The sequence below is a fragment of the Emys orbicularis genome, chromosome 5 (genome assembly GCF_028017835.1).
Source record: "Emys orbicularis isolate rEmyOrb1 chromosome 5, rEmyOrb1.hap1, whole genome shotgun sequence".
NCBI lineage: Eukaryota > Metazoa > Chordata > Testudines > Emydidae > Emys > Emys orbicularis.
In genome coordinates this window covers 78424157-78449334 of record NC_088687.1, presented here as the reverse complement: position 1 = coordinate 78449334, position 25178 = coordinate 78424157, and the positions used below count along the sequence as shown (strand labels likewise).

Here is a 25178-nt window from a genome sequence, read left to right as displayed (position 1 = left end):
GGCAGTTTATTCCAGTGTTTAACCACCCCGACAGTTAGTTTTTCCTAATGTCCAACCTAAACCTCCCTTGCTGCAGTTTAAGCCCATTGCTTCTTGTTCTATCCTTAGAGGCTAAGATGAACAAGTTTTCTCCCTCCTCCTTATGACACCCTTTTAGATACCTGAAAACTGCTATCATGTCCCCTCTCGGTCTTCTCTTTTCCAAACTAAACAAACCCAGTTCTTTCAGCCTTCCTTCATAGGTCATGTTCTCTAGACCTTTAATCATTCTTGTTGCACTTCTCTAGACCCTCTCCAATTTCTCCACGTCTTTCTTGAAATGCGGTGCCCAGAACTGGACACAATACTCCAGCTGAGGCCTAACCAGCGCAGAGTAGAGCAGAAGAATGACTTCTCGTGTCTTGCTCACAACACACCTGTTAATGCATCCCAGAATCACGTTTGCTTTTTTTGCAAAAGCATCACACTGTTGACTCATATTTAGCTTGTGGTCCACAATAACCCCTAGATCCCTTTCTGCCATACTCCTTCCTAGATAGTCTCCTCCCATTCTGTATGTGTGAAACTGATTGTTCCTTCCTAAGTGGAGCACTTTGCATTTGTCTTTATTAAACTTCATCCTGTTTACCTCAGACCATTTCACCAATTTGTCCAGATCATTTTGAATTTTGACCCTATCCTCCAAAGCACTTGCAATCCCTCCCAGTTTGGTATCATCTGCTAACGTAGTAAGCATACTTTCTATGCCAATATCATGTAAAGTTTAACTGGAATTTGTGTACACCACAGTATTTAACATTTTAGAAACAATGATAAGATGTTACCACTCTTACTAATAACACTGCAAAATGGGTTAGCTAAGGAGCTATCTTAGAGAGGATTTAGGGGCTTACTTCATTCTTTAAAAGCACTTTGAGGTCCTTCAACGCAAATACTGTATAAATGCAGAATATTACATCTATTTTAAAGATTGGGAAACCAAGCCACAGAAAGGGTAAGCTACTTAGCCAATGTCATGCTAAAAATCATTGGCACAGCCAAGAACAGAATCCACATCTCTTAGCTCCCAGTTCTGTGTCTTAACCACAAGACTCTCTCTCTCTCTCGTGCTGACTTCAATGGATTCAGGGTTTTAAAGCCCCACTCATCCCTGGTGAATGAGAAGATTGTCTTGGTGAATTTCTACAAAATTTAAGTTCAAAATCTAAAAAGCTAGGTCAAAACTACTCTTTGTATTTAAATAACCCCACACATCTTATATCAAACTTTATGAACAAAGCAGTGAGGATCCAATTACCCTCAAATATCTCGCATTATTTGCTTGCTTTTTCTCAAACAGTTAGTAGTGCCTGAACCAAAAAGTCCTTCCCACTTCAAGCATGTTGACTTATTGCCTCTTTTTATTGTTTCCACTAGATGGCTACATACAGCTTACACATTTTGGTGCAAAATTTCAGTGGATTTTTCTCTCTTAGAAGTTATTGCCCTCACCTTATAAAAGAGAAGAGTAAAATCACGGGTCATTTTCACCAAGTGATGTGTCTGTTCATCTGTCAATTGACAAGCCTGTGAAAAAGGCAAAAATGCTTTAAAAAAAAATAGGTTTATACAACTATAATACACTAGAGCAACTACAGTAAAGAGATTTATAATTAAAATGTCTCTATGGATACCTCCAACAAACATGGTATTACATAGCTACGTGATCTCATATATTCTCATACTTTTTTGCCTCCTCTGCTGTATATTTACACACACAAATATGCTTACTTACTAATCCACAGTGTCTGACTTTGTGCTGCTTCCCCCAAAACAGCTACACATTTTCAGTGTTTTACTTCAATGTTGACCTAATGGTCCCCAGTAGTACAGTTGAATGGGTTTTAGTTTCATGTAGTAATCTGCACTAGCTGCCTCTTGGTTTCTTGATGGAGTTTATAGGTTAACACCAACACCTCCATGATTTAGAATCTCGTATTAGAGAATTTAATTCTCTTGTGTGTGACATCTCCACCACCTGCTTCAATATGGAAATAAAACCCCTTCCGACCGCATACCTCTAGTTATCACTAGGGCTCCGGGTCTTTGACGGAGGTCATGGAAGTCACAGATTCCATGACTTTTCATGACCTCCATGACTTCTGCAGCAGCCAGTGTGGCTGACCCCAGGGCTGCCCAAGCAGCTGGCTCCAGGGCCAGCTGCTCTGGTGGCTCCCGTAACAGCCACACCGGCTGCTGCTGGAGCCGCCCCGCAACCAGCCGCACCGGCCACTGCTCGGGTGGGCAGCAGTCCCCGGAGCGGCTGGAGCAGCCACTGGCCCCGGCCCCCCCAGCAGCAGCCCCCCCCAGGATGCTGAGCCCCACAACAGCAGCCCTCCAATGCACACACACTCCTGCAGCAGCAGCCCCCAAGATTTAGTCAGGGGTATTTATACTAAAGTCATGCATACGCCACAACCATGAATTTTGGTTTATTGCCCATGACCTGTCCATGACTTTTACTAAAAATACCCATGACTAAATCATAATCTTAGTTATCACCTACCACCCCACACTGGAACCCATATGGGGTATCATCAAACAATTACAAGCCATCATTGATGGGGACCCCATTTTCAGAGAAATATTTCCTGAACTCCCACTTCTGGCCTTCAAACAACCCCCCAACCTCATAATTAGAAGCAAGCTCCCTACAGACCAGGACACACCAACCGAAGTGGCACCAGAACAAATGCAAAACCTGTAGATCTATCTCCATTGCTATGATGATTAACACCCCCACAACACACACTTCAAGATCCATGGGTCCTACTTGTGCCTATCACTACATGTGGGTATCTCATCCAATACACTAAATGCCCCAATAACAACTATGTGGTGAGACAATCACTGTGCTCTCACATGAACTCACACAGAAAAATGATGAAAGACAAACACAATGTATCACCTGTGGGTGAACACTTTTCATAAGGCGATTACTCTATGTATGTCCTCTCAGTCCTCATCTTCAAAGGAAACCCACACAACAACTTCAAAAGACGAGCCTGGGACCTTAAATTCATAACTTGATACTCAAAATCATGGACTGAATAGAGACACTGGATTTATGGCTTATTACAACGATCTATAACCCATTTAACCCATCCCCCACTCCTATAAGCTCCCTCCCCCCCCCCCCCCTTTCTCGTCTATGACTAGGAGAAGTGTTATCAGGCCACTTCACTTTGAATGGTGCCTTGAATTGTGTGTTAACTACTTATGCTAAACAATCTGTTCACCTTGTATTCCACTGTGACACTGAGTACATTTCCCAGACCTGAAGAAGAGCTCTGTGTAAGCTTGAAAACTTCTCTCTCACCAACAGAAGTTGGTTCAATAAAAGATATTATCTCACCCACTTTGTCTCTCTAATATCCCGGGACCAACACAGCTACAAGAACAGTGCATACCTCTAGTTAAAGGCTCCTCAGTTTAATCAGGAGAGTGTCTAGAGCCACACATTTTCTATTATGGGTCGCTGAACTTTGAAATGAACTTCTCCCCCAGAGCCCAGATTTATTAACTACCAGGACACACCCCACAGCACTTCTGTTTCTCCTGTAATTTAGGATAGGTCTACAGAGAGATAAAAAAAAAATAACCCACGGCAGGCCTGGGTCAGCTGACTGAGGCTAACGGGGCTCCGGCTCCAGAGCTGAAAAAAATCGCTATGTAGACTTTCTGGCTTGGCCTGGATCCTGTGGGGGTGGAGGGTCTCAGAGCTCAGGCTCCAACCCAAGCCTGAACATCTACACAGCAATTTTTAGCCCTGCAGCCCAAGCCCTGCAAGCCTGAGTCAGCTGACCCAGGCCAGCCACAGACGTGCCACGGGTCTTTTATCCCTGTAAAGTCATACCCATAGGGAGCAAGTGAAGAGAGGGTCAAAGGGTTTCCATTTCTGAGCGTGACTATCATTAGCTGGTGAACATAGTTATCATGTGGAAGCTGCATGGGCACTAAGGTTCAAACCATGAGCAAAACTAACAATGGAGTGAACAAAAATACCTGAGGAATGGACAGGAATACCTGAACTCTAGAGCTGTGTCTACACTGGGGAAGCATATGAAAAGATTCCCGCCACCAATTCAGTTGAATCACTGTTAAAACCAACGAGAGATAGAGTGTAGACAAGACTCTGGCAACTAAACAGTTTTTAAACCACCACTTTACTTAAATTTGCTCTAACCGAAACAGTGGTAAAATTGATTCCAACTGCTGGAGACTTATCCAAGCTATGGTTCCCACTGGTTTTAACCTTGGTTGCGATGAGCCAGTGACAGAACCAGTGGGAATTTTGGGGTAACATTTCCCAGTGTAGACAAGGCCTAAAGCCCATTCCTACAGGAATACTTAAGTTTTTAACCTAAAAGCCCTCAATACTGCAAAGAGAATGAGAGGTCCCCTCACTAGCTTCAGGAGTTCATTTTGTAGGATTAGGGCCTAAATTTCTAACTCACCTAGATTAGCTTTCGTACAGTCAAAGGCTAGATATGTTTTCATTCCATTGACTTATCATGATTTTCTCTCACTCACTCGGATCAACCTTGTTTTAGTTAAGAATCCAAGTGATCTTAAATTGTTTCGAGGATATTTATTCATACCTGTCATGAAAGACAAGGCGTACACACTCTGAGGAAGGTCTGGAGCCTCAAATCAGATAGAGCAGGGGTCGGCAACGTTTGGCACGCGGCTCGCCAGGGTAAGCACCCTGGCGGGCCGGGCCAGTTTATTTACCTGCTGACATGGCAGGTTCGGCCAATCGCGGCCCCCACTGGCCGCGGTTCACCGTCCCGGGCCAATGGGGGCGGCGGGAAGCGGCGCCCCCATTGGCCCGGGACGGTGAACCGCGGCCAGTGGGGGCTGCGATCGGCTGAACCTGCCGCGTCAGCAGGTAAATAAACTGGCCCGGCCCGCCAGGGTGCTTACCCTGGCGAGCCGCGTGCCAGAGGTTGCCGACCCCTGAGATAGAGTCTCATGAGGTTTGGTGAATGCACTGTATGGGAAAAGCTTGAGAGCAGAGTCTGAAGGACTAAAGTAACTGAATATGATGAAGAAAATATGTTGTAATTTAAACTATCTAGAGCCCACAGAGATTTTTGTGTAGGAATTTTAGCAAGCAAAATCAGAACATTCTGTTACATGCTTATTCATTATTTTATAATGGCTGGCATGGCAATTTCATGGTAGCACAACATGATTCAAGACAGCAGGTCAAAGTCTGAAAATTAAATTAATTTCTGGTCAAGAAGGGATGTGAATTGAAGAGAAAGCATGCCTCTCCTTATGGGGAACGAAATGCTGCAGCAACTCTCCCATCCAACCCATGAGCAGTATTGACATGCTCCAGAGAGTGCCACACTAACCCTCCTAGGGCAGGATGGTCAAGCATGACAGTAGAGTCTGGGAGATCACCAGAATCCAGGGTGGCATCAATTAGGGAAAGTGGAGGGAGCAGAAGATTATTCAGACGTTACAAGCTCCTCCCTACAAAAATCTAAACTAGACCAAAATATCTTGTAGATATATGTTTATGTTCTTAATAGCTGCTTGCAATAAATACAGAAGGGAATCCCTGGAAATATTTCACTTACTTTAACAGTTGGATGGAGACCACTGTCAAAGAGTGCTTCATTTTTTATGATATTTCCCACTCCAGGTAACACTGCCTGATCCAACAACACATCACATAACATGCGACCTTTCTGCTGCTTAATCTCACTTTCTGCTCTTAAGAAACTAAATTTTGGAGAGCATACATCTAAGTCTTCCATCATTCTTACTTTCTGCTCACTTTCAGCAGCATTCCTGCAAGACAAGATAGATTATTTTGTATTTTAACTTGCATTGTAACTAGACACTACTTACACAATGTGTATTATTTATGAGTGCCATAGCACATTACACACAGATCAAAAAGCCACGCAGATACTCATGACATGCATAGAAAAACACAGAAGTCTTACCCTTTTTTAAAAATATGGTGGTTTAATGACACATACATAGAATACACTAGTGCCAGGCCATGTGCATAGGCAAGCATCCCATCCTTGTTCAGGTCAGCTCTAAGAATAAATTATCAGTCCGTGCCTAGCATTTACAGTGTTAAAGGCATTTCCTAAGCAGAGACTCTCAATTGTAACTAACCATAGGGGAGGATGGTCCAGTGGGTAGGCCACTAGCCTGGGACTTGATTTCAATCCCTTTCTACACCACAAACTTCCTGTGTGGCAAAACCCTTTAAGCAAGATTCATAAAGATGCTAGGTGCCTAACCCCCAGACTTAGACACCTAAATCCCATTTTTAGGCACCACTAGAATTCACAAAATTCTTTCTCAGTCGCAACCTAACCCTGGGGAAGCCTGAACTCGCTCGGCACCTAAGCTTTTGCAGTAAAAAGTTCCCTAAGTACCTAAGCTTTTGTCTCTGAGCATATATACTGCTGTCTCCAAGCATCCAGGCACCTATCCCCTGCCTGACCCCCAAATGATTCACAAACTAGGGGAAGACAGGTTGTTCATCTACCTAACAGACACGTGGGCCCCCGATCCAGTAGGCATGTTCAGAGGCCACCTAACTCTTCACAAAACATGGAGGGAAGAGAGAGGAGGAAGAGAGGTGGTGCTCTCTCATAACTTTTGGCCCAGTGATTAGAGTGCTCACCTAACTGACTCAACACTGGGATGTGGGAGACACCAGTTCAAGTCCCACTCTGCCTGAAGAGGATTTGAACAGGGATCTGCCACCTTTCAGGGGCATTGCACGATGGGATATTCTGAAATAGGGCTCCCTCAGTCTTTCCCAGTGAAGCTGTTCTGCGGTGGATAAATCATAAAAGAAAGAGTCACTAGAGCAAGAGGACTAGACCCCGGCTCTCTCACCTCCTAGGCGAGTGTCCTAAGCAACAGAGTCACTCTCACTCGCTCTCTAGCCCAATTAATATTTATTTATCCATAAGTGAAACAGCACCTCCAGGCAAGACTGAGGGAGACACCTTAACCTCTGATTATGAGGGAGCTGCTCCTCCTCCCCCAGCTTCTTGCAAGAAATGTCTTAGGCACTGTGACGGGTTGGATCACAGAAACCCCCTTGGGAGCTGCCACCTAATGTACCAAGACTACCCCTGCTCCTGTTTTCCCTGCCAGCTCAGGACTCCAGCACCCTGTCTTGCTGAGCCAGACACTCCCGTCTGCTCCAATACAGACCCAGGGTCTGAATTACTTGCCACAAAGCTGTAGGTTTACCTGAAAACAGCTCACAGAAGTGTGCTTGTCTATAGCACTCAGATGCCCAACTCCCAATGGGGTCTAAATCCGTTTTAACCTGTATAAAGCTTATGCAGAGTAAACTCATAAATTGTTCGCCCTCTATAACACTGATAGAGAGATATGCACAGTTGTTTGCTCCCCCAGGTATCAATACACACTCTGAGTTAATTACTAAGTAAAAAGTGATTTTATTAAATACAGAAAGTAGGATTTAAGTGGTTCCAAGTAGTAACAGACAGAACAAAGTAAGTCACCAAGCAAAATAAAATAAAATGCGCAAATCTATGTCTAATCAAACTAAATACAGATAAGATCCTCACCAGTTCCAGAATGCTCCCTTTTACAGGCTAATCTCCTTTTAGCCTGAGTCCAGCAATCACTCACACCCCCTGTAGTTACTGGTTACAAAGTAGCAGCCGTGTTAGTCTGTATCCGCAAAAAGAACAGGAGTACTTGTGGCACCTTAGAGACTAACAATTTTATTTCAGCATAAGCTTTCGTGGGCTACAGCTCACTTCTTCAGATGCACAGAGTGGAACACACAGACAGAAGATATTTATACATACAGAGAACATGAAAAGGTGGAAGTACGCATACCAATTGTAAGAGGCCAATCAATTGAGATGAGCTATCAGTAGCAGCAGAAGAAAAAACTTTGAAGTGATAATCGAGATGATCCATAGAAGGTGTGAGGAGAAGTTAACATGGGGAAAAAAAAATTCAATTAGTGTAATGACCCAACCATTCCCAGTCTCCGTTTAGGCCTAAGTTAATTGTGTCTAATTTGCATATTAATTCGAGTTCAGCAGTCTCTCTTTGGAGTCTGTTTTTGAAGTTTTTTTGTTGCAAAACTGACACCTTCAAGTCTGTCACTGAGTGATTAGAGAGGTTGAAGTGTTCTCCCACTGGTTTTTGAATGTTATGATTCCTGATGTCAGATTTGTGTCCATTTATTCTTTTGCGTAGAGACTGTCCAGTTTGGCCAATGTACATGGCAGAGGGGCATTGCTGGCACATGATGGCATATATCACGTTGGTAGATGTGCAGGTGAACGAGCCCCTGATGGTGTGGCTGACGTGGTTAAGTCCTATGATGGTGTCACTTGAATAGATATGTGAACAGAGCTGGCATCGGGCTTTGTTGCAAGGATAGGTTCCTGGGTTAGTGTTTTTGTTGTATGGTGTGCGGTTGCTGGTGAATATTTGCTTAAGGTTGGGAGGCTGTCTGTAAGCGAGGACAGGTCTGTCTCCCAAGATCTGTGAGAGTGAGGGATCATCTTTCAGGATAGGTTGTAGATCTTTGATGATGCGCTGGAGAGGTTTCAGTTGGGGGCTGAAGGTGGCGGCTAGTGGCATTCTGTTATTTTCTTTGTTGGGCCTGTCCTGTAGTAGGTGGCTTCTGGGTACTCTTCTGGCTCTGTCAATCTGTTTTTTCATTTCAGCAGGTGGGTATTGTAGTTTTAAGAATGCTTGATAGAGATCTTGTAGGTGTTTATCTCTGTCTGAGGGATTGGAGCAAATGCGGTTGTATCTTAGAGCTTGGCTGTAGACAATGGATTGTCTGGTGTGTCCTGGATGGAAGCTGGAGGCATGTAGGTAAGTATAGCGGTCAGTGGGTTTCCAGTATAGGGTGGTGTTTATGTGACCATCGCTTATTAGCACAGTAGTGTCTAGGAAACGGACCACTTGTGTGGATTGGTCTAGGCTGAGGTTGATGGTGGGATGGAAATTGTTAAAATCATGATGGAATTCATTGCGGGCTTCTTTTCCATGGGTCCAGATGATAAAGATATCATCAATGTAGCGCAAGGGCGTTAGGGAACGAGAGCTAAGGAAGCGTTGTTCTAAGTCAGCCATAAAGATGTTGGCATACTGTGGGGCCATGCGGGTAACCTGTAGTTACTGTCCTTTGTTCCAGTTTCCTTCAAGTATCCTGGGGGGGGAGGGGGAGGGAGGCTCCTTCTTTAGCCAGCTGAAGACAAAATGGAGGGGTCTCCCACAGGTTTAAATAGACTTTCTCTTGTGGGTGGAGACTCCCCCTCCTCACTCCTATGCAAAGTCCAGCTCCAAGATGGAGTTCTGGAGTCACCTGGGCAAGTCACATGTCCATGCATAACTCAGTCTTTACAGGCAGAAGCCATTGTCCACATGGTATCTTGTATGTCTCCAGGAAGACTTCTTATGTGGATTGCAGCATTCCAAGATGCATTGTTCCCCAAATGCTTCCTGATCGGGTACTTAACCTTGCGAATTCCTTCCTAAAGAAGCTGACCAAATGCCTCACAAAGCTTACTTAGAAATCAAGCAAGTATACATAACTTTGAACACACGAATGGTGTCTGAATACAACTAGGATGAACATAACCAGTAGATCATAACCCTTACATAGATATGTTACATGGCATATGTAGCAAAACCCTATTCCAGTTATATCATACATACATTTATAAGCACCTCCCCCCCATAAAGCCTTATGGGGTACACTGTCACAGGCACCTAACTCTAGGAGAGGCTTCATAACTGAGAATCACAAGCAGAGATAGTGCTCTTCTGCAGGTTGTATTTAGGTGCCTATCTCTGTGAGAAGGGTGAGACTTAGGACACACCCATGTCAATGGCATCTCCCATTCACTAGCTTAGGCAGGAAGTCCCTTAGAGTACTGTTTTTTTGTCAATGGCAGTCTAAGGTGCCTCTCTCTCCTCATTCATTTTATAGAGAGCCCAAGCACTTAACTCAGGCTTTGTGAATGGCAGTGTTATTCCTGTGATTTGCTAGGCACCTAAAAGTTAGGCACTGCAACACTCAGCGTCAGAATGCTCAACTCCCTTTGTGAATCTAGCCCTTATTTTCTGGGTGTCTCAGTTCCCCATCTGTAGAACTACTAGTGCTGCCCCACATCACAGAGTGTTGTGATGATCAATAAATTAAAGACTGAGTTTCTATGCTCAGATACTATGGTGACAAGGGAGAAATATGAATGAGATTAGATATCTGCATTAGGGAAATTTGCCCCAAATCTCTCATGAAAACATGCAGCTCCAGCACAAAACACAGTTTGCAGAAGTGCAATTTATTTCATTAGCAGGTCCTCAAAAACAGTTTGGGGATATAGAGGAACCATCAGATTCATTTCATTCATGACCTAAATCAGATTCATGACCTAAATCAGATTTGAATGCCCACCATTCTTATGCATAAACATATCTGTATGGCATCATTTAAAAAGTGTGTGTGTCATTCCAAATGCAAATATTCCTGATGTTCTGAGACAGCATTTTTGTTTTTCATTCTAGCCAAAGTGTAAAAAAATAAAATAAAAATACCTATTTACAGTTTAACTTACAAAGAGGGCAGCTGATACTGAATGGAATTAATAAATAAAACAATAAATAAAAAAATTCAGTGTCCAGAAGTGAAAGCTATTGGATTAAGATATCAACACCACATTGCACTGTGAATGCTCAGGAGATCAGCACCTTATTGTGATAAATATTTACATGTTAAAATAAAGCTTAGCCATAAATTAAAAGAACCCCCCCCCCCCACAAAAAGTAATAACAGATGCAAGAAAGCCCAGATTTACACATATTTATATTTCATGCCTATTCTAGAATAGAAAATACATATATTAAAATCACCTTGAATTTATACAGCCCCTTTCATCTGAAGGCTTCACAGTGCTTTACAGAAAAACTTCACCAAGATGCTATTCCTCACCAGCTTCCATACAGTTGAGAAGAACAGTGCCAATGGCTGGGAATATGCCCCAAAAAATGTGTCACAAGCACTGCTAAAAAAATACCTGCCTACATTTTTTGGGACAGATTCTGAAATATTGAAGCACAAGATAGAAGTACATGGTATGTTTTAAGTATAGGAACTATACAGTAACCATTAAAGGCTTAGACCCTCACCCTGCAATCAGATCCATGCAGAAGCAGAAGTCCATCTGCCTAGATTTGATTGCAGAAGCGGGAGTGTAAAGGGCAAAATACAGGCGGCACATTCAGTTGTTAGAGCAGGGAGCAGAATCAAGAGTCATGGGTTTGAATCCCAATCTGCTGTTGACTCTCTGCTGTTGACTCTCTAGATGTCTTTAAGCAAGTCACTTTCTGTACCTAAGTTATGTATACACAAAGTAAATAGGATGTTGGAAGATTTAATGAGTTAATGAGTTATACTTATCTACCCTAAATCTGGGAGGCATATTTAATTAATTTTTATGAAGTGCTTTGAAATTCTCAGATGAAAACCACTATATAAATGCAAAATAATATTTCCTCAACTGTATGGTGAAAACCTTATTTTTATAAAAAACACAGATTGAACACTGAAGAAATGCTTTAATTTTTACTTTACCTAAGCTCTACTGTTGCATCAAAGAAACAAACCATATCATCAGTAAGGTGTATTTCCAGAATTGGTGGTGCTCCATTTCGGTCTTTGCTTGTAGTTGGATTAATACACATGGAACCATTCATGCCAAAGTGAACCCTAGGCGAGAAACACATTTCTGAAAAAAAATCTGCATCTTAACAACACTCCCAGGCATGTTAGTAGTCTATTTTCTAGCTTGGCAATTAAATTCACTAAGTATATATAATAATTCTTATCATTAGCAGCAACAGGGTGACATGACGTGCTTGTTTACATGGTCTCTCTTTCCTCCCACAAAGGACTGTGTTTAGTAGCAACTAAGAAGCACTCAAGTATATAGTGACTTTATTAGATCTTTATATAATCAATCATTCAGTTAATGATTTAAATTTGAAACATGTTTGTGCAGCCATAATACATGCAACATCCTGGGAGTTTCTTCACCTGTACTGCTGCCCTCCTAGAGCCCCTGCCAGGCTCCTCCAGGGAAGTTCAAGCAAGTCCAGGGACAATGGCAAAAAAAATACACTTGTTTTCTTTCTTGCTGACTCATTTTAAAATTAAGACTCACTAAAACAAGAACAGTGTTCTTCTCAAAGAATATTCTATCATCAGCTCTTCTTCTGCCAAGTGGAAATGATCCAATATAGAAGACAAAATTGCCAGCTGTTTCACTACCACAACTTTCACCATGGTATCGAGCATCTTCCAGTTGTCCTCAAAACAATATGACTAGCATCTGCCGTATGGTAGCTGGTTCTTTCTTTTTCCGACCTCTCTTCAGGAGAAAGATTGTGTAGGTTTTTAAAATTCTTAAAAATTATTATTTAAATATAAGTGCTGGTGTATATTAGTTAAGGTGAGGTTGAAAACTAAAGGCACAAAAAATATAAAGTGATGACGTTTGAGGTGGTTGTTAGATACTGCAGAAATTCCAGTCTTAAGCCTGCCCATAGAAAGATCTGCCTCCTTCACTGATGAGCTTTACTCTTGAGGCAACATGCCAAAGGAGTGGAGTTGTCCAGAGCTTGATATATCTTTTAGGTACCCCAAGTGCAGATCTTTCAATGCTTTTAAGATGAGGACAGAGATCTTGAATTTGATGCAATATTCTACCTGATATCAGTGTAGTGAGCAAAGGACAAGTAAATCTGATTTGCAGCCCTGATTAAAGTATTCTTTCACAAGTTAATCCAAACATACCTTATATACCCCACGTCCTCAAAGGGAAGTCTTATTTCTAAGCTTCTCCTTTAAAAAATATTTTATATCAGAGGAAGGTTAATTATTTTGTGGTTTGGGAGATGAACAACAAAAAGGCCTGGCACATGACAGAACACAAAGACAGCACCTCAAACATTTATTTGTTTTTAATCCATCCCCTGTAATGCCACATATCTGTTTACTCTTATTTTTCCGTAAGTACTGGAAGGATGGTTTTTAAAAAATATTTACAGTTAACTTAAAAGCTACAGTGTATCAATTAATAAATACTGACAAACTACATTGTTAGTAATTGATTACAAATCCCAAAGAAGAGAAGTATTGTAAACTGATTCTCAAGAAATATATTGTACCTTTCAGAAGCTTTTTCTTATCGTTCAGTTGAGTTAAGTTAATAAATATAACTATTTTGGCAGTAGTTGTTATTGCTATATTCTTCCAATTCTCCGGTGCGATATTAAAGCATTGCACAAGATTAAGCAGTTTTGGTTTTTTTTTAAATGTAGGCTTTAAACTCTGTGTCGTGCTATCAATCGTAAATGCATTTAAGATTCCCCAAAAGTTCTTGATAAGAAAAAAAATAATGTGCATGTTTGTAATGGTCTCAGTTATGGAGGTTCAGTGCCCTGTTTAAAGGTGCACTACTGTCACAACGATTAGCTGTCATAACTACTTCTCAGTTCATGGCTACAGTAATAGAATATTTCACAATCACTTCTATGCATAAATTCCTTTTATATTAAAAGCCTAAAGAACTTTACAAATTCCACTCCAGTGTACCTCATTATCCCTGATGTGCTGAAACAATGAAAAATAGCATTCTTGTCATTTTAATTAAGGAGAAAGTAGGATGGAAGCTACTTTAATTGAAATCTTGGTTCTGCTGTCTGATGACAGCTTGTGTTAAAAAGCTCAATATTTTTTAACAGAAAAAAACTGAGCTGTTGTAACTGTTCAGTTGTGTACAAGACGTAAGTTCTTGGGGATTTTGTTTGTTTTTTAATTGCAAAGCTCTCATTAGTTCCTAGAAAATAGTTGCTCAGTAACAGCACAAACTATGTTATAGGCACAAGAAAAAAAGTTGGTAACAGAATTTTATTAGAAGGGTGCATTAAAGTCCTGGATCTAACTCCCAATGAAATCAATGGGAATCTTTCCACTACTTTTAATAGCATTTTATTTGGGCTCTACAAATGAGAATCCTTTCCACATGGAATGTGTCTAAGTTTTGCCTTTTTTAAAGAAAATAAAAATATATGTATTGTTATAGGTTCTTGAAGATTTCCAGATGGAATTATTCAGCCGAGGTCCAAGGGTACATTTATAGTTATTCTGAAGAAAACAGATTGTCGGAACATCTTCTATATAGTATCTCTCACATCCCTAATTGTCATTTCCTTCACTCTAGAGCAAATTATTCACTAGTCACTGGTAAAATGCATCTACAAACTGTGCTAATTTACAAGATTCCCCACCACTCACCTCTTCAGGTTTTAACTGATTCATTTTTTTTCTTAGTTTTAAGAGACTACCATAAACACAAAGATATCTAGTGGTAATCCTCAAAAATCAACTAAGAGGAAATACAAAAATCAAGGAAAACGTAGGAGATAAGTTCAAATTCTCCATGCCGCTGCTTACACTGTGGCCTTTGGTGAATTCACTGCACCTGTTCTATTACTACTACTATTGGATGCTTGTTCTCAGATGAAAGAAATTCCTCAAAAGAATTATTCCCTGACATTATTGTTCATTAATCAGAAAGTGGATCATACTGTCCCATTTATCAATGATAGGTGGATCTCAAATTCAGCAAAAAATGGGATTTCCCTCATGTGCTAATTGTTATCCATGATGAACCACATTCATCTATAAGTCATTCAATCAGCATAGAGGATTTCCAGGATGGCCAGATCTTCCTTTTCCCTGAAGTGATGCTAGCCAGGGGGACAGAAATCTATAGTGTTTGGCTCTTTGGCCAAAGAGCAAGTGTTTCCTTGGGCCCTTTCCCAGCTCCTCCCTTGCACACTCACTTGTGTTAGAGCTGTACACAGTCCAGCTTTAAGAGAACAATTTTAAGGTCATTTTTCCATGGTAATAAGGAACTACTGCCTGCTAGCTACAGGATGAATTTCATAGGTGCAATTTATAAAGGCATTCCAGAGCAGTTAGTGATGTGATTGAGTGGACCAACATTAAAAAAAAACAACAACAACAAGGGACATCAGTTTCCAGTGTTAGACATCCTTTAATTTTCAGATCAGGATTCAAAAGTAACAGATGGGGTTAAATGAAGCATCTACATAATTTTAATTGTTGTTATACTTACAGCTTTGATCACATACTTTCAGTAACTAATTTTAAAAGGTAGTTTAAAAATGAAGATTACTTAAAATCCTGCAGTGCCATATGATTGTAGTCTAATACTACAATGAGGGCACATACCCTCTCTTTTTTAATGGACATACAATGAAAATAACTTTTGCAAAATGGTATAGTTGACAAAGAAAATTTTAGTTAATGCATGTTTCATATTCATGTTAAATATCTGAGAACTCTACTTGTTTATATTACACTACAGACCATATAAACTAGGTTTTCTGTTTGTTTTTCAAATGAGTCACCCCAAACGTTTTAGTTTAGGTTTGACACATTTCACTTGCATTGCAGTAGACATCTGCAATACACATACCGCATGCTACATTGGAAAAAGGAAGTATAATTAGATCCTTAGACAGTATGAGCCCAAGTTTCAGAGGTGCTGAGTAGCCACTATTTGAATGGAAATCATTGGGAGTTATCTACATAAGGTATTTTTAGACTCTTCAGTATATTGATTATGAACAAACCATTTAAGTTTAGAAAATTACAACAAATGTCATGTATGTGTTACCAATTTTAGAGGTCTCACTTTTGTGCTGTGAAGTCTGTGGAAGACTTTTTATTAAAAATTGGGTGGGCTCATTTTGGTTACCATCCCATGGGACTACTATAATGTATTTGGTTATTACACAAAAAAGGAATGTTAAGAATGCAAAGCCAAACACGCATCATTTAAGAAGTACCAGAATTAACATTGACTATGCAAGCTTGATTTGACCCCCTTGTGCATATGTAATATCATCCAGTCTTGCCTAACGTCAAATAGAAAGTCTGGAGCAAAGCAAGGAATAGAACCCAGCTCTGCCAACTCTCAGACTTTGCAACAAGAAAATATTCTTTCTCGTCTTACAACCCTCTGCCTCAATTCTGGAATTTATTTCCTAACTTTTGAGTGCTTTACTCTACCACCTAAGTATTCTTTTAAGGTTTTTGTATGTGATTTTCTAAGTTTTTTTTTTTTTAAGCAAACAGAAAGTCTATCAGTGTGGGTGGAACCCAAGACTTTTAGATCCACAACACAGAACTCAACTACTTGAGCTAAGAGAACTGGATGCAACAGTATGCTGTTGCCTTGTATGTGGACCAGCCACTAGAAGGGAATCTGACACGCTTTGCCAATGACTAGAAGTGTTGGATAGCTAATGTGATGCCAAGTTTTAAAAAAGGGCTCCAGGGGTGATCCCGGCAATTACAAGTTGGTAAGCCTGACTTCAGTTCCGGGTAAACTAGTTGAAACTATAGTAAAGAACAAAATTGTCAGACACATAGATGAACATAATTTGTTGGGGACGAGTCAACATGATTTTTGTAAAGGGAAATCATGCCTCACCAATCTACTAGAATTCTTTGAGGGAGTCAACAAGCATCTGGACAAGGTCAAGTGGATATAGAATACTTAGATTTTCAGAAAGCCTTTGACAAGGTCCCTCACCAAAGGCTCTTAAGCAAAGTAAGCTGTCATGGGATAAAAGCGAAGGATTGGTAACTGGTTAAAAACATAGGGTCACGAGGTTATGACCTGGGGGGGTCGTGAGCTGTCAGCCTCCACCCCAAAACCTCGCTTCACCTCCAGCATTTATAATAGTGTTAAATATTTTAAAAGTGTTTTTAATTTATAAGGGGGGGGGGGGTCACACTCAGAGGCTTACTGTGTGAAAGGAGTCACCACTACAAAAGTTTGAGAACCACTGGTCTAGTATATACAGCACCTAGATGCAAACTGCACAGAGAAACTTCTCTACAATACTAATTAACTTTCACATAATTGAAAATGATAGTACTGAGAGAGAAAAAAAACTGAAAATGGATAGAGAATACATACGGAGGGAATACTGAAATTTCTCTTACCTCAATGCTTTCTGTCCAAAATACATAAAAAGCTCCTTCCCCAAAGTTTCTACACCAGTGTACACACATCCTTTCAGCAATCTCAGGAAATCCTGACAGGAGGTTTTTTTCCCAGTCACAGCATTCTGAAAATAAATTCACACACACACACACACACACACACCTGTTTAGAAAAGAAACAGTCCTAAAACCAATATCAAAATCTCGCAGTCATCAGTTAATACGCAACTATACAGACAAAATCTGCCACCCTTAATCATATTGAGTACAGCCTTATTCCTCCAACCATCCCACTGAAATCAATGGGACTACTTGCAAAGTAAGCTGCTATTCAGTGTAACCAAGGCCATCAGACACTCGCCCATTTTACTCTGCCCTGTTGGTTTCCAGAAAATATTATCCTAGAAAAAAAGATAAGTAATTCATCATTTATGTAAAAACATAATTTGACAGATAAGATGTCACCTTAAATCTCTAACAGACACTTACAGAGTGTCCTGCCAGATCACCAACTCCATTCAGGAGTTCTGAGAAGAGTATTTTGTAGGAGAAAGTGTGTGATACCATTTTTTGTTATTTTAAAAGCAAAAACCTTTTCAAAATGCCTCTGTTTGGAGCCACTGACAGTGCTGATATATGTTCTATGTACTAGATGAGACTTGTGTCCAGCAAAAATCTGCATACAGCCCCACAGGAGTACCTTTCCTTTCAAAGATCAGATTTTCAACAGCAAGACACAAAGGTGTTGGGGTGGGGACACTGGTGAAGGAATGAAGGGAATGGATCATTTTAAAGGTCTGAGTCAAAATTCACTACTCACATAGTAAGTGTTACTCCATTTATTCAAATAGAGACGTAAGTACTTACACTAAGGATTAATTTGGCCCAGGGAACTACTTTCATTTCAGAGCTTATGTTTTGGTATATGGATCAAGCATTAGCATAATCAGACTAGTTTCAAAGCCACATTTGTAATTCACAAGTATCCAGGACTTCTATCATCATTGTTGCAAAACCTCTAAAGCCAGTGCAACTATGAGAAAAATAACATTTTTCCATTCGTAACAGGCAGAAGCCCAAGTGAACAGTTATGACACAGGTCTGAGGCAAAACTTCAAGTCTGTATAAAGAATACACAATTAGACCTACATTTTGTGCCTTAGATGACTAGCTGTTTTGTCAGTATGGTACAATTGCTCCTTATTAACAAAAAAAATTCTGTTAAAACCATGCTGACATTTTTAGTTAATTCATTTGCCATACTATTTTAAAATCCTCTCTCTATTTTTGAGATATGTACAGAAGTGTCAAAATTATGAGTAATTAACAGAACCAAGACTGTTATTTATCACTATCTTTTCTTTTTAAATAGCTTTGTGAAATAACTAAGTTATATATAGATTATCCTGTAACTTAGTATTCCTAACTATAATTATAAAAGTACCTATTCAATCAAAATAAGTTGGATAGCCCATTGTTTATTATATTCAATATCACTTTGCCTGTTGACAAAGAGAAAAGAAAATGTATGAGCTTTTGCCTATATAAGACTGTCGAACCAGTCTCAAGGTGTGATTTTTGAAACAATATATTTAAACCTGTGCAAATCCCTGTATAGACACTTATTTTGGGATAAGCAAAGTTTATTATAGTTTATCTTAAGCCAATTAGCAATCAGTTTAACCAGAACAAGAGTTTCCACACAAAAAAAGGTTCAATTAAATGGTTTTTTTAAAGGATTTAAATTAAACATTTCAACTTCTGTGCTTAGATAAGGTCTTGCATTCTTCCAAAGCAGAGGCCCTTTATGCCCCACTTAAGTCCTTACATGGGCCATGATGCAGAGGACCATCACAAGGACTAAGTGGAGCACAGACCTTGTCATGGTCCTCTGTCCAGAGAGAAAATTCATCTTGGGATGAATTTCACCAGCTGAGAATATGATTCTTACTATCTTTTCCCCTTTGCTAAATTCATGAGAGCATAAAAAGTAAAAATACTATTTAAGTCCTGAAACCAGAAGGTTATGAGAATTAATTTATGACACGATCTCTTGCACTACATTCTTTTTAAAGTTGTGGGCAAGAGCACTGCTGTAGAACCTTTTACAGACTTATGGCAAAACATTAATCTGTGTCTAGGCTTACATATCAAACATAAGAAAAAATCCTTCTGTGACTTTCCTATTGCTTAGAACATAAGGTATGCACCAAGTTTCCCACACTTGTGCAGAAACTGACCAAAAAAAAAGCCAATTCAACAATCAGGAATGGAGTACTGAATCTTCACAGCTCATTAACCAGACCTGCTCATGTATATTTTAACTTTTTCTACAAAAAGGTCCCACAAGCCCCAAAAGTTGTACGCTGTTGAATAGTTTTATATTGGCAACAAAAATGGGTAAAAATTAGCCAAGACATTACATACTGAGTACGTGGAAAGCAGATACCCCAATCTTTATTTGGTTAAATAATTTGTCTGGTTAATGTGTTTTTTTTTAAAAAACAAAGTAATTCTGGAAGTAAAAATTCCTTTTCTGTGGGCTAATGTGTATCATTCTCCTTCTAGGCTTTGTATTGTACACTTCTGAACCCTATATAATTAAAAAGCAACTAATGCCAGCAACAACTTCTATGATTTTCCTTACAGGGTTCCTGAACTCAAATGATATTAAAAAAAATTACCATCTTTTTGATTAGACAAAAAAATGACTTGAAAAGATTTCCTTCATTATTTCCTACATGGGTGCATGTTTCTCCAGCTCTATCTCTTCAAATTCATCAGATTTGCTATGGCTGATTTATTATGTTGATGACAAGAATATGTTATGGTACACTGATTTAAAAAAAAAAATGTGAAAAATCTCAAACTGCCAGAAACCTCTGCTGTAGTTAACTCTACCATGATTTTTGCAGAAACAAATTATGTCAGTCACATTGATGATCTTGTTTGAAGTTCAGATCAGTCAGGCACATTTTATCATCCCCAAAACTACAACAGAATTTTTACAAATCTAGTAAAGCTTTCTTGCATTCTTTCAAAACTTAAAAGGAGTGTCAACTGCATCACTTGTACTGGTGTAAAACCTTTATATCAGATACAGCACACTAGTGCAACAAATGCCTTCTCAACATTTATTTAAAATTAAGTCCACTTAATCCGGTTTCCTAGCATTAAACAGAGAAGTAAAGTTTTCAAAAGTACTAAGTGGCTAAGGAGCCTGAATGTCATTTTAAAAATATTTAGGGCAAGATTTTAAAAAAGTATTTAGGTACCTAAAGATGCATAGGCACCTGGTGGGATTTTCAAAAAAACACACCTAGGAATGTAATTCCCACTGAAATAATTTTGATGGGCCATCAGGGTCTAGGCACTTTTTAAAACCCCACTAGATGCCTCTCTGCATCTCTAGATACCAGAATTCTTTTAAGAATCTGGCCCTCTAAGTGCCTACATCTCTTTTGAAAATGAACATGTACTTTTGAAAACTTTACCTGAATGTAATTAGTGGGGAAGCAGCGAAATAATTAGTCCTTGTATCGGCCTTCTTGAAAGATTACAGTGCAATAATCCTTTTCTTCTCTGTGCCCAAAGACAGATGGAGGGCGCTATCAAAAGAATGCCTGTTTTGAGGAGACAGAAAATATTTACACTTGGGGGAATGAAGTCAGGCTATCTGCACAGTAGGAGAGTGGCTTTCTTGCATAAGCACCAAAGGAGATTGTGCACATCCCGCCAGATTTTCCTCAACTGCCAGGAAGCAGCAGGTCCTGACACCTTGCAACAGGGCTCAGCGTTTCATGACAAAATTCAGAAACTTGTGTAACGCTCTCTCTTGTAAGTGTCCTAAAATGCCCAGCGCTTGGGCTCGGCGCTTGAAAGAGTCAAAGGAAATGAATGACGACACTGAAAAGCGCCAGAGCCAGGCAGGAGTGCAGCAAGGGACAGGCTCTCCCCCTGCACTTTATTTACATGGGGGGCCGGAGGGATTGGCAGGAGCTCCCCCCACCCCGCACGTGTCTATAAACATCGCGTCGTTCCCCTTTCAGCTACTCCCACGCTGCGGGGCTCAGCCGGGGGTCGCCCCTACGCCAGCGCCCTTTGCAACCTGGGGATACCAGCAGCGTGTCGCTGCCGCCCCCCGTGGCCCCGGAAGGGCCCGAGCAACTGTCCTGTCCCGCCGGCCATGGGGCGGCTGTTGCCGCCCGAGCTGCTCCCGCCGCAGTCGCTGCTCACCCCGGTGCAGACAGCGAGCCCCGGGCCCCCAGATCGGGCTGGCAGCAGCGCGCTGCCCCGCACTCCCCGCACCGCCTGGCCCCGGCGCACCCGGGCCCGGATCCTCTCCCCGTGCAGGGCGCAGCCGGGACCTTCCACCATCCCGGAGCCGCTCAAGTCTCCCGCTCGGTGGCTGCCCCGCCCCTGTCTCCGCAGCGCCCTGCAGGAGGAGGAGGCCCGTAGCCTAGGTCTGGGGTGGGGCAAATTGGAGGCCCGCCCGATCTCTCTGTGTCCAGGATCTAGATAGGACTCCCCCATCTGTGTTAGGGAACTTGCCAACTTTCTACTGCCCCTAAACCAAACACCCTTGCCCCGTCCCTCCTCCCAGGCCCCACCCCCTGCTCACTCCATTCCCCCCCCCCCCATGGTTCTGGCAGGGTGTTGGGGTGCGAGGGCTCCAGCTGGGGGTGCGGGCTCGAGGGTGCCACTGGGGATGAGGGATTTGGGATGCAGGGGATGAGGGGTTCAGAGGGGGATCAGGGTTGGGGCACAGGAGGGGTGCAGGCTCCAGGCAGTGATTACCTCAAGCAGTTCCCAGAAGCAGCAGCATGTCCCCTTCTGGCTCCTACATGGAGGCATGGTCAGGGTTCTGAACGCTGCCCCATCCGCAGGTGCTGCCCCCGCAGCTCCCGTTGGCCATGGTTCCCAGCCAATGGGAGCTGCAGAGGTGGCACTTGGGGAGGGGCAGCGTGCGGAGTCCCCTGGTTACTCCTATGCGTAGAAGCCAGAGGGGGGACATGCTGCCGCTTCCGGGAGCCACGTGGAGCAATGGCAGGCAGGGAGCCTGCTTTAGCTGCTGCACCACCGACCAGACTTTTAATGGCCCGGTCATTGGTGTTGACCAGAGCCGCCAGGATCCCTTTTCAACCAGGTATTCCAGTCCAAAACTGGACACCTGGAAACCCTAATCTTTGTGCAACGGTCAATGGTGGCTTCCTGCCCTGGATCTGTGGACAGGGACCAAATGGGATCCCTTACCCTCCATCCCTATCACCCATGAAGTGGCCTAATGGGCTTCAACCCCAAACCTGAGCCTAACCCAGTCTGCACACCCTCAGCCTCAGCTGGAATCTAGGCCAGCGTTCAAATGTCATAAATGGTCCGTCTCTGTAAAGGAACAAACCAAAATGCAGGATCTGAATTTCCCACCACCAGAACTTCGTGTCAGCCAGCATCCAGCTTTTGGGTCTTGGGCCCATCAGCATGAGAAAAGGTGGAAACTGTAGTGGGACATGGTGAGGAAGGCACATCCATACAGGCATTTTGCTGATCTGTCACAATGAAAGGTTCCAGAAAAAAGGACTGGAGCTACTGTCCTAACACATCATTCCCCCCCCCCCCCCCCCCCCAGGTCCTGTGGCTCTCTCATGAATTCTTTCCTATTTTCATTGTAATGCTGTATCCTAGATAATTATTCCCAGATATTATCATATGAATCCCTGAATGGTGACATAAGCACTGCTATTGCACGCGTTTATCCACACAATCTCAGGGCCCTCTGAAAAGAAGAGACACCTGCGTGGAACGGCGAATTTCATAGCCAAATCAAGAGTGTTGACATGCAAACTTTAAATGTGTATTTAAAAAAAAAAATCCCTGGCAATCTCAGGAGCATCCCCATATATGTTTTAATAATCACTAAGGGAAAATATACTTTAGAAATTATTAACATGATTTGGACTGTATGTGACCTGGCACAAGAACTGGGAACAACAGAACCAAAGAATTCTGACTTCTAGTCCCCTATGCTAAACACAGGGCAACACTGCTCGTGCATTTGTGCATACCTTAGGAGACTTGTTGACCCTCTCCATACCCCTGCATATACCTATAATTTTCAAGGATGTGTGAATAAATTGCTAAATACAGTACTTTCCAAAAGAAGCAGGTCAGAAAAGATAGCATATGGATAACTTTGCTTATGCTGTCTGTTTTCTTTTACTTCAAGGTTATGTAGCCATTGTAGGCAGCATTATATCGTAGTCAGATATTATACAAAGCCCAACTGAAGATGCAAAATATTCCCTATAAATAAAGCATACAACATGTTGCCCAGAAAATTAAAAAGTGTATAATGTGGTGTACATCACTATGTATATCTATAGCTGGTTGTTTAATAAACATGCTGATTCAGAAGCTATTGAGATTAATTAGTACTTGAAAAAACAAGGTTTGACAAATTGACAATTATTGGCCAAAGAATTAAACTCACTAGTCAGAGGAAGCAACCACCAATGTTCAGGGGCAATGTGTGAATCTCAGCCCTCTCTCTCTCTCTCTCTCTCTCTCTGCTTTCCCTGCACCCTACTTTGGGGCTCCAGCCAAGATTTACAAAAAAATGGGTGCCTAAAGTTAGGCTCATAAATTCATATTTAAGCATCTTAAGAAGTATTGAGACCAGCAGCTCCCATTTACTTGCTAATCAAAATGTAACCCCCCCCCCCGAAAAAATAGTTTATTATTGGACATTTTATAAATGGCAATAACTGTCCTGTTATGACATGTTACAACAGATCAGGTTTTAACAGTCACATCCAATTACAGGGAAGGAGGTGTATCCATGGCTTCAATAAGAACCATTTAATAAGGATATCTTTACTTTCTTACTCTTCTCACATACACTAATTAATTTTATTTTAACAAGGTGATCTGTAGTGACCCTCCCTTCACATACACTTTCATTCCCTTTCTGATTGAACTCTAGTTGTATCCAAACCATTATTAGTGAGCATTATATTATTTGGTGATACTTTGTAAACAGTCTGGAGTTTGTTCTCATTAAGAGAAACATTTAAGGATACAAATACCTTAAAGGGAAAGGATGCAATGAAAAGCACTGCAACAGACACACTGGGTTGACACTTTTATACTTTAAAACAAATGCCAAATATTGAACTTTGTAAATCTCTGTTTTTGTTCCACGGTGAAAAGTACAAGTACATCAATGACAGCAGTTTTATAAACAACAGCAGCTGAGTGAAAATAGTGGTCATACAGTTTTCTAATTACATTGGAGGTGTAGTGAAGATCAAACATGTAAAACCGTTTGTGTTTTACAGGGTGATAAGTAGAATCATCCTAGCTGCTGTGATAACTGCAATACTTTTGAATGTTAGGAAATTCAAAATTGTGGTCCTCAAGTTTTAACCATGTACTTGGCATTTACTTGGGCTACGGGGGGGGGGGGGGGGTATTTTTCAACTTTTTCTGTGGTCCATTGTTAAAATGTAGATTATTGTTGTGAACAGAGATAGGGCACTGTATTTTGGCTCTGCAAAATCCAGTGGCAAAGAGAAACAGCCCTTCCCAAGGGTAAGTCTACTTGCAGAATTTAAAGAACAAGTTTAATTGTTTGGCCATTTCACATAATGCTATCCTTCCTTTCTGCTGTTACATCAGCAGGACCACATCATTCAGAGGTATTGTGATAACAGATGTGGAAACTGGTGGCAAACCTAAATGTTTACTATTTCAGTAAACATTTAGGACCTACTTTTTTAAATCTGCAAGTGAGGAATTCCACAAATGTGCATACAGTTCCACACAATTATTGTAACTGTGTGTGAAAATTGTGCAACTGTGCAAATACTCATGTATGTATCTAACTGGAAATTGGATGCAGTTACCTAATTTGTGTAGGCATTTGTAATAATTGCATGCCAAAATTAGGCATACACTGCACAAACATTTTTGTACACACAATTGCATGCATATGGTTTTTGAAAACAAACCTTGAATATGTTATCCCATTTATGAGCTCACTGGG

The 25178-nt window shown here is 41.2% G+C and overlaps 1 protein-coding gene across 1 annotated transcript in view; it reads right to left on the bottom strand.

The window, feature by feature from the left end:
* The window catches only part of NEIL3 (nei like DNA glycosylase 3), a 40559-nt gene extending 19045 nt beyond the window's left edge, over positions 1-21514 (bottom strand). The window contains exons 1-5 of the mRNA XM_065405543.1: positions 21374-21514; positions 17138-17262; positions 11666-11800; positions 5631-5844; positions 1492-1566 (exon numbers count right to left, since the gene is read on the bottom strand). Of these exons, the coding sequence (XP_065261615.1) occupies positions 1492-1566; positions 5631-5844; positions 11666-11800; positions 17138-17262; positions 21374-21514 (690 nt within the window). The remainder of the gene's footprint in view (positions 1-1491; positions 1567-5630; positions 5845-11665; positions 11801-17137; positions 17263-21373) is intronic.
* Between the last annotated feature and the right edge of the window lie 3664 nt (positions 21515-25178).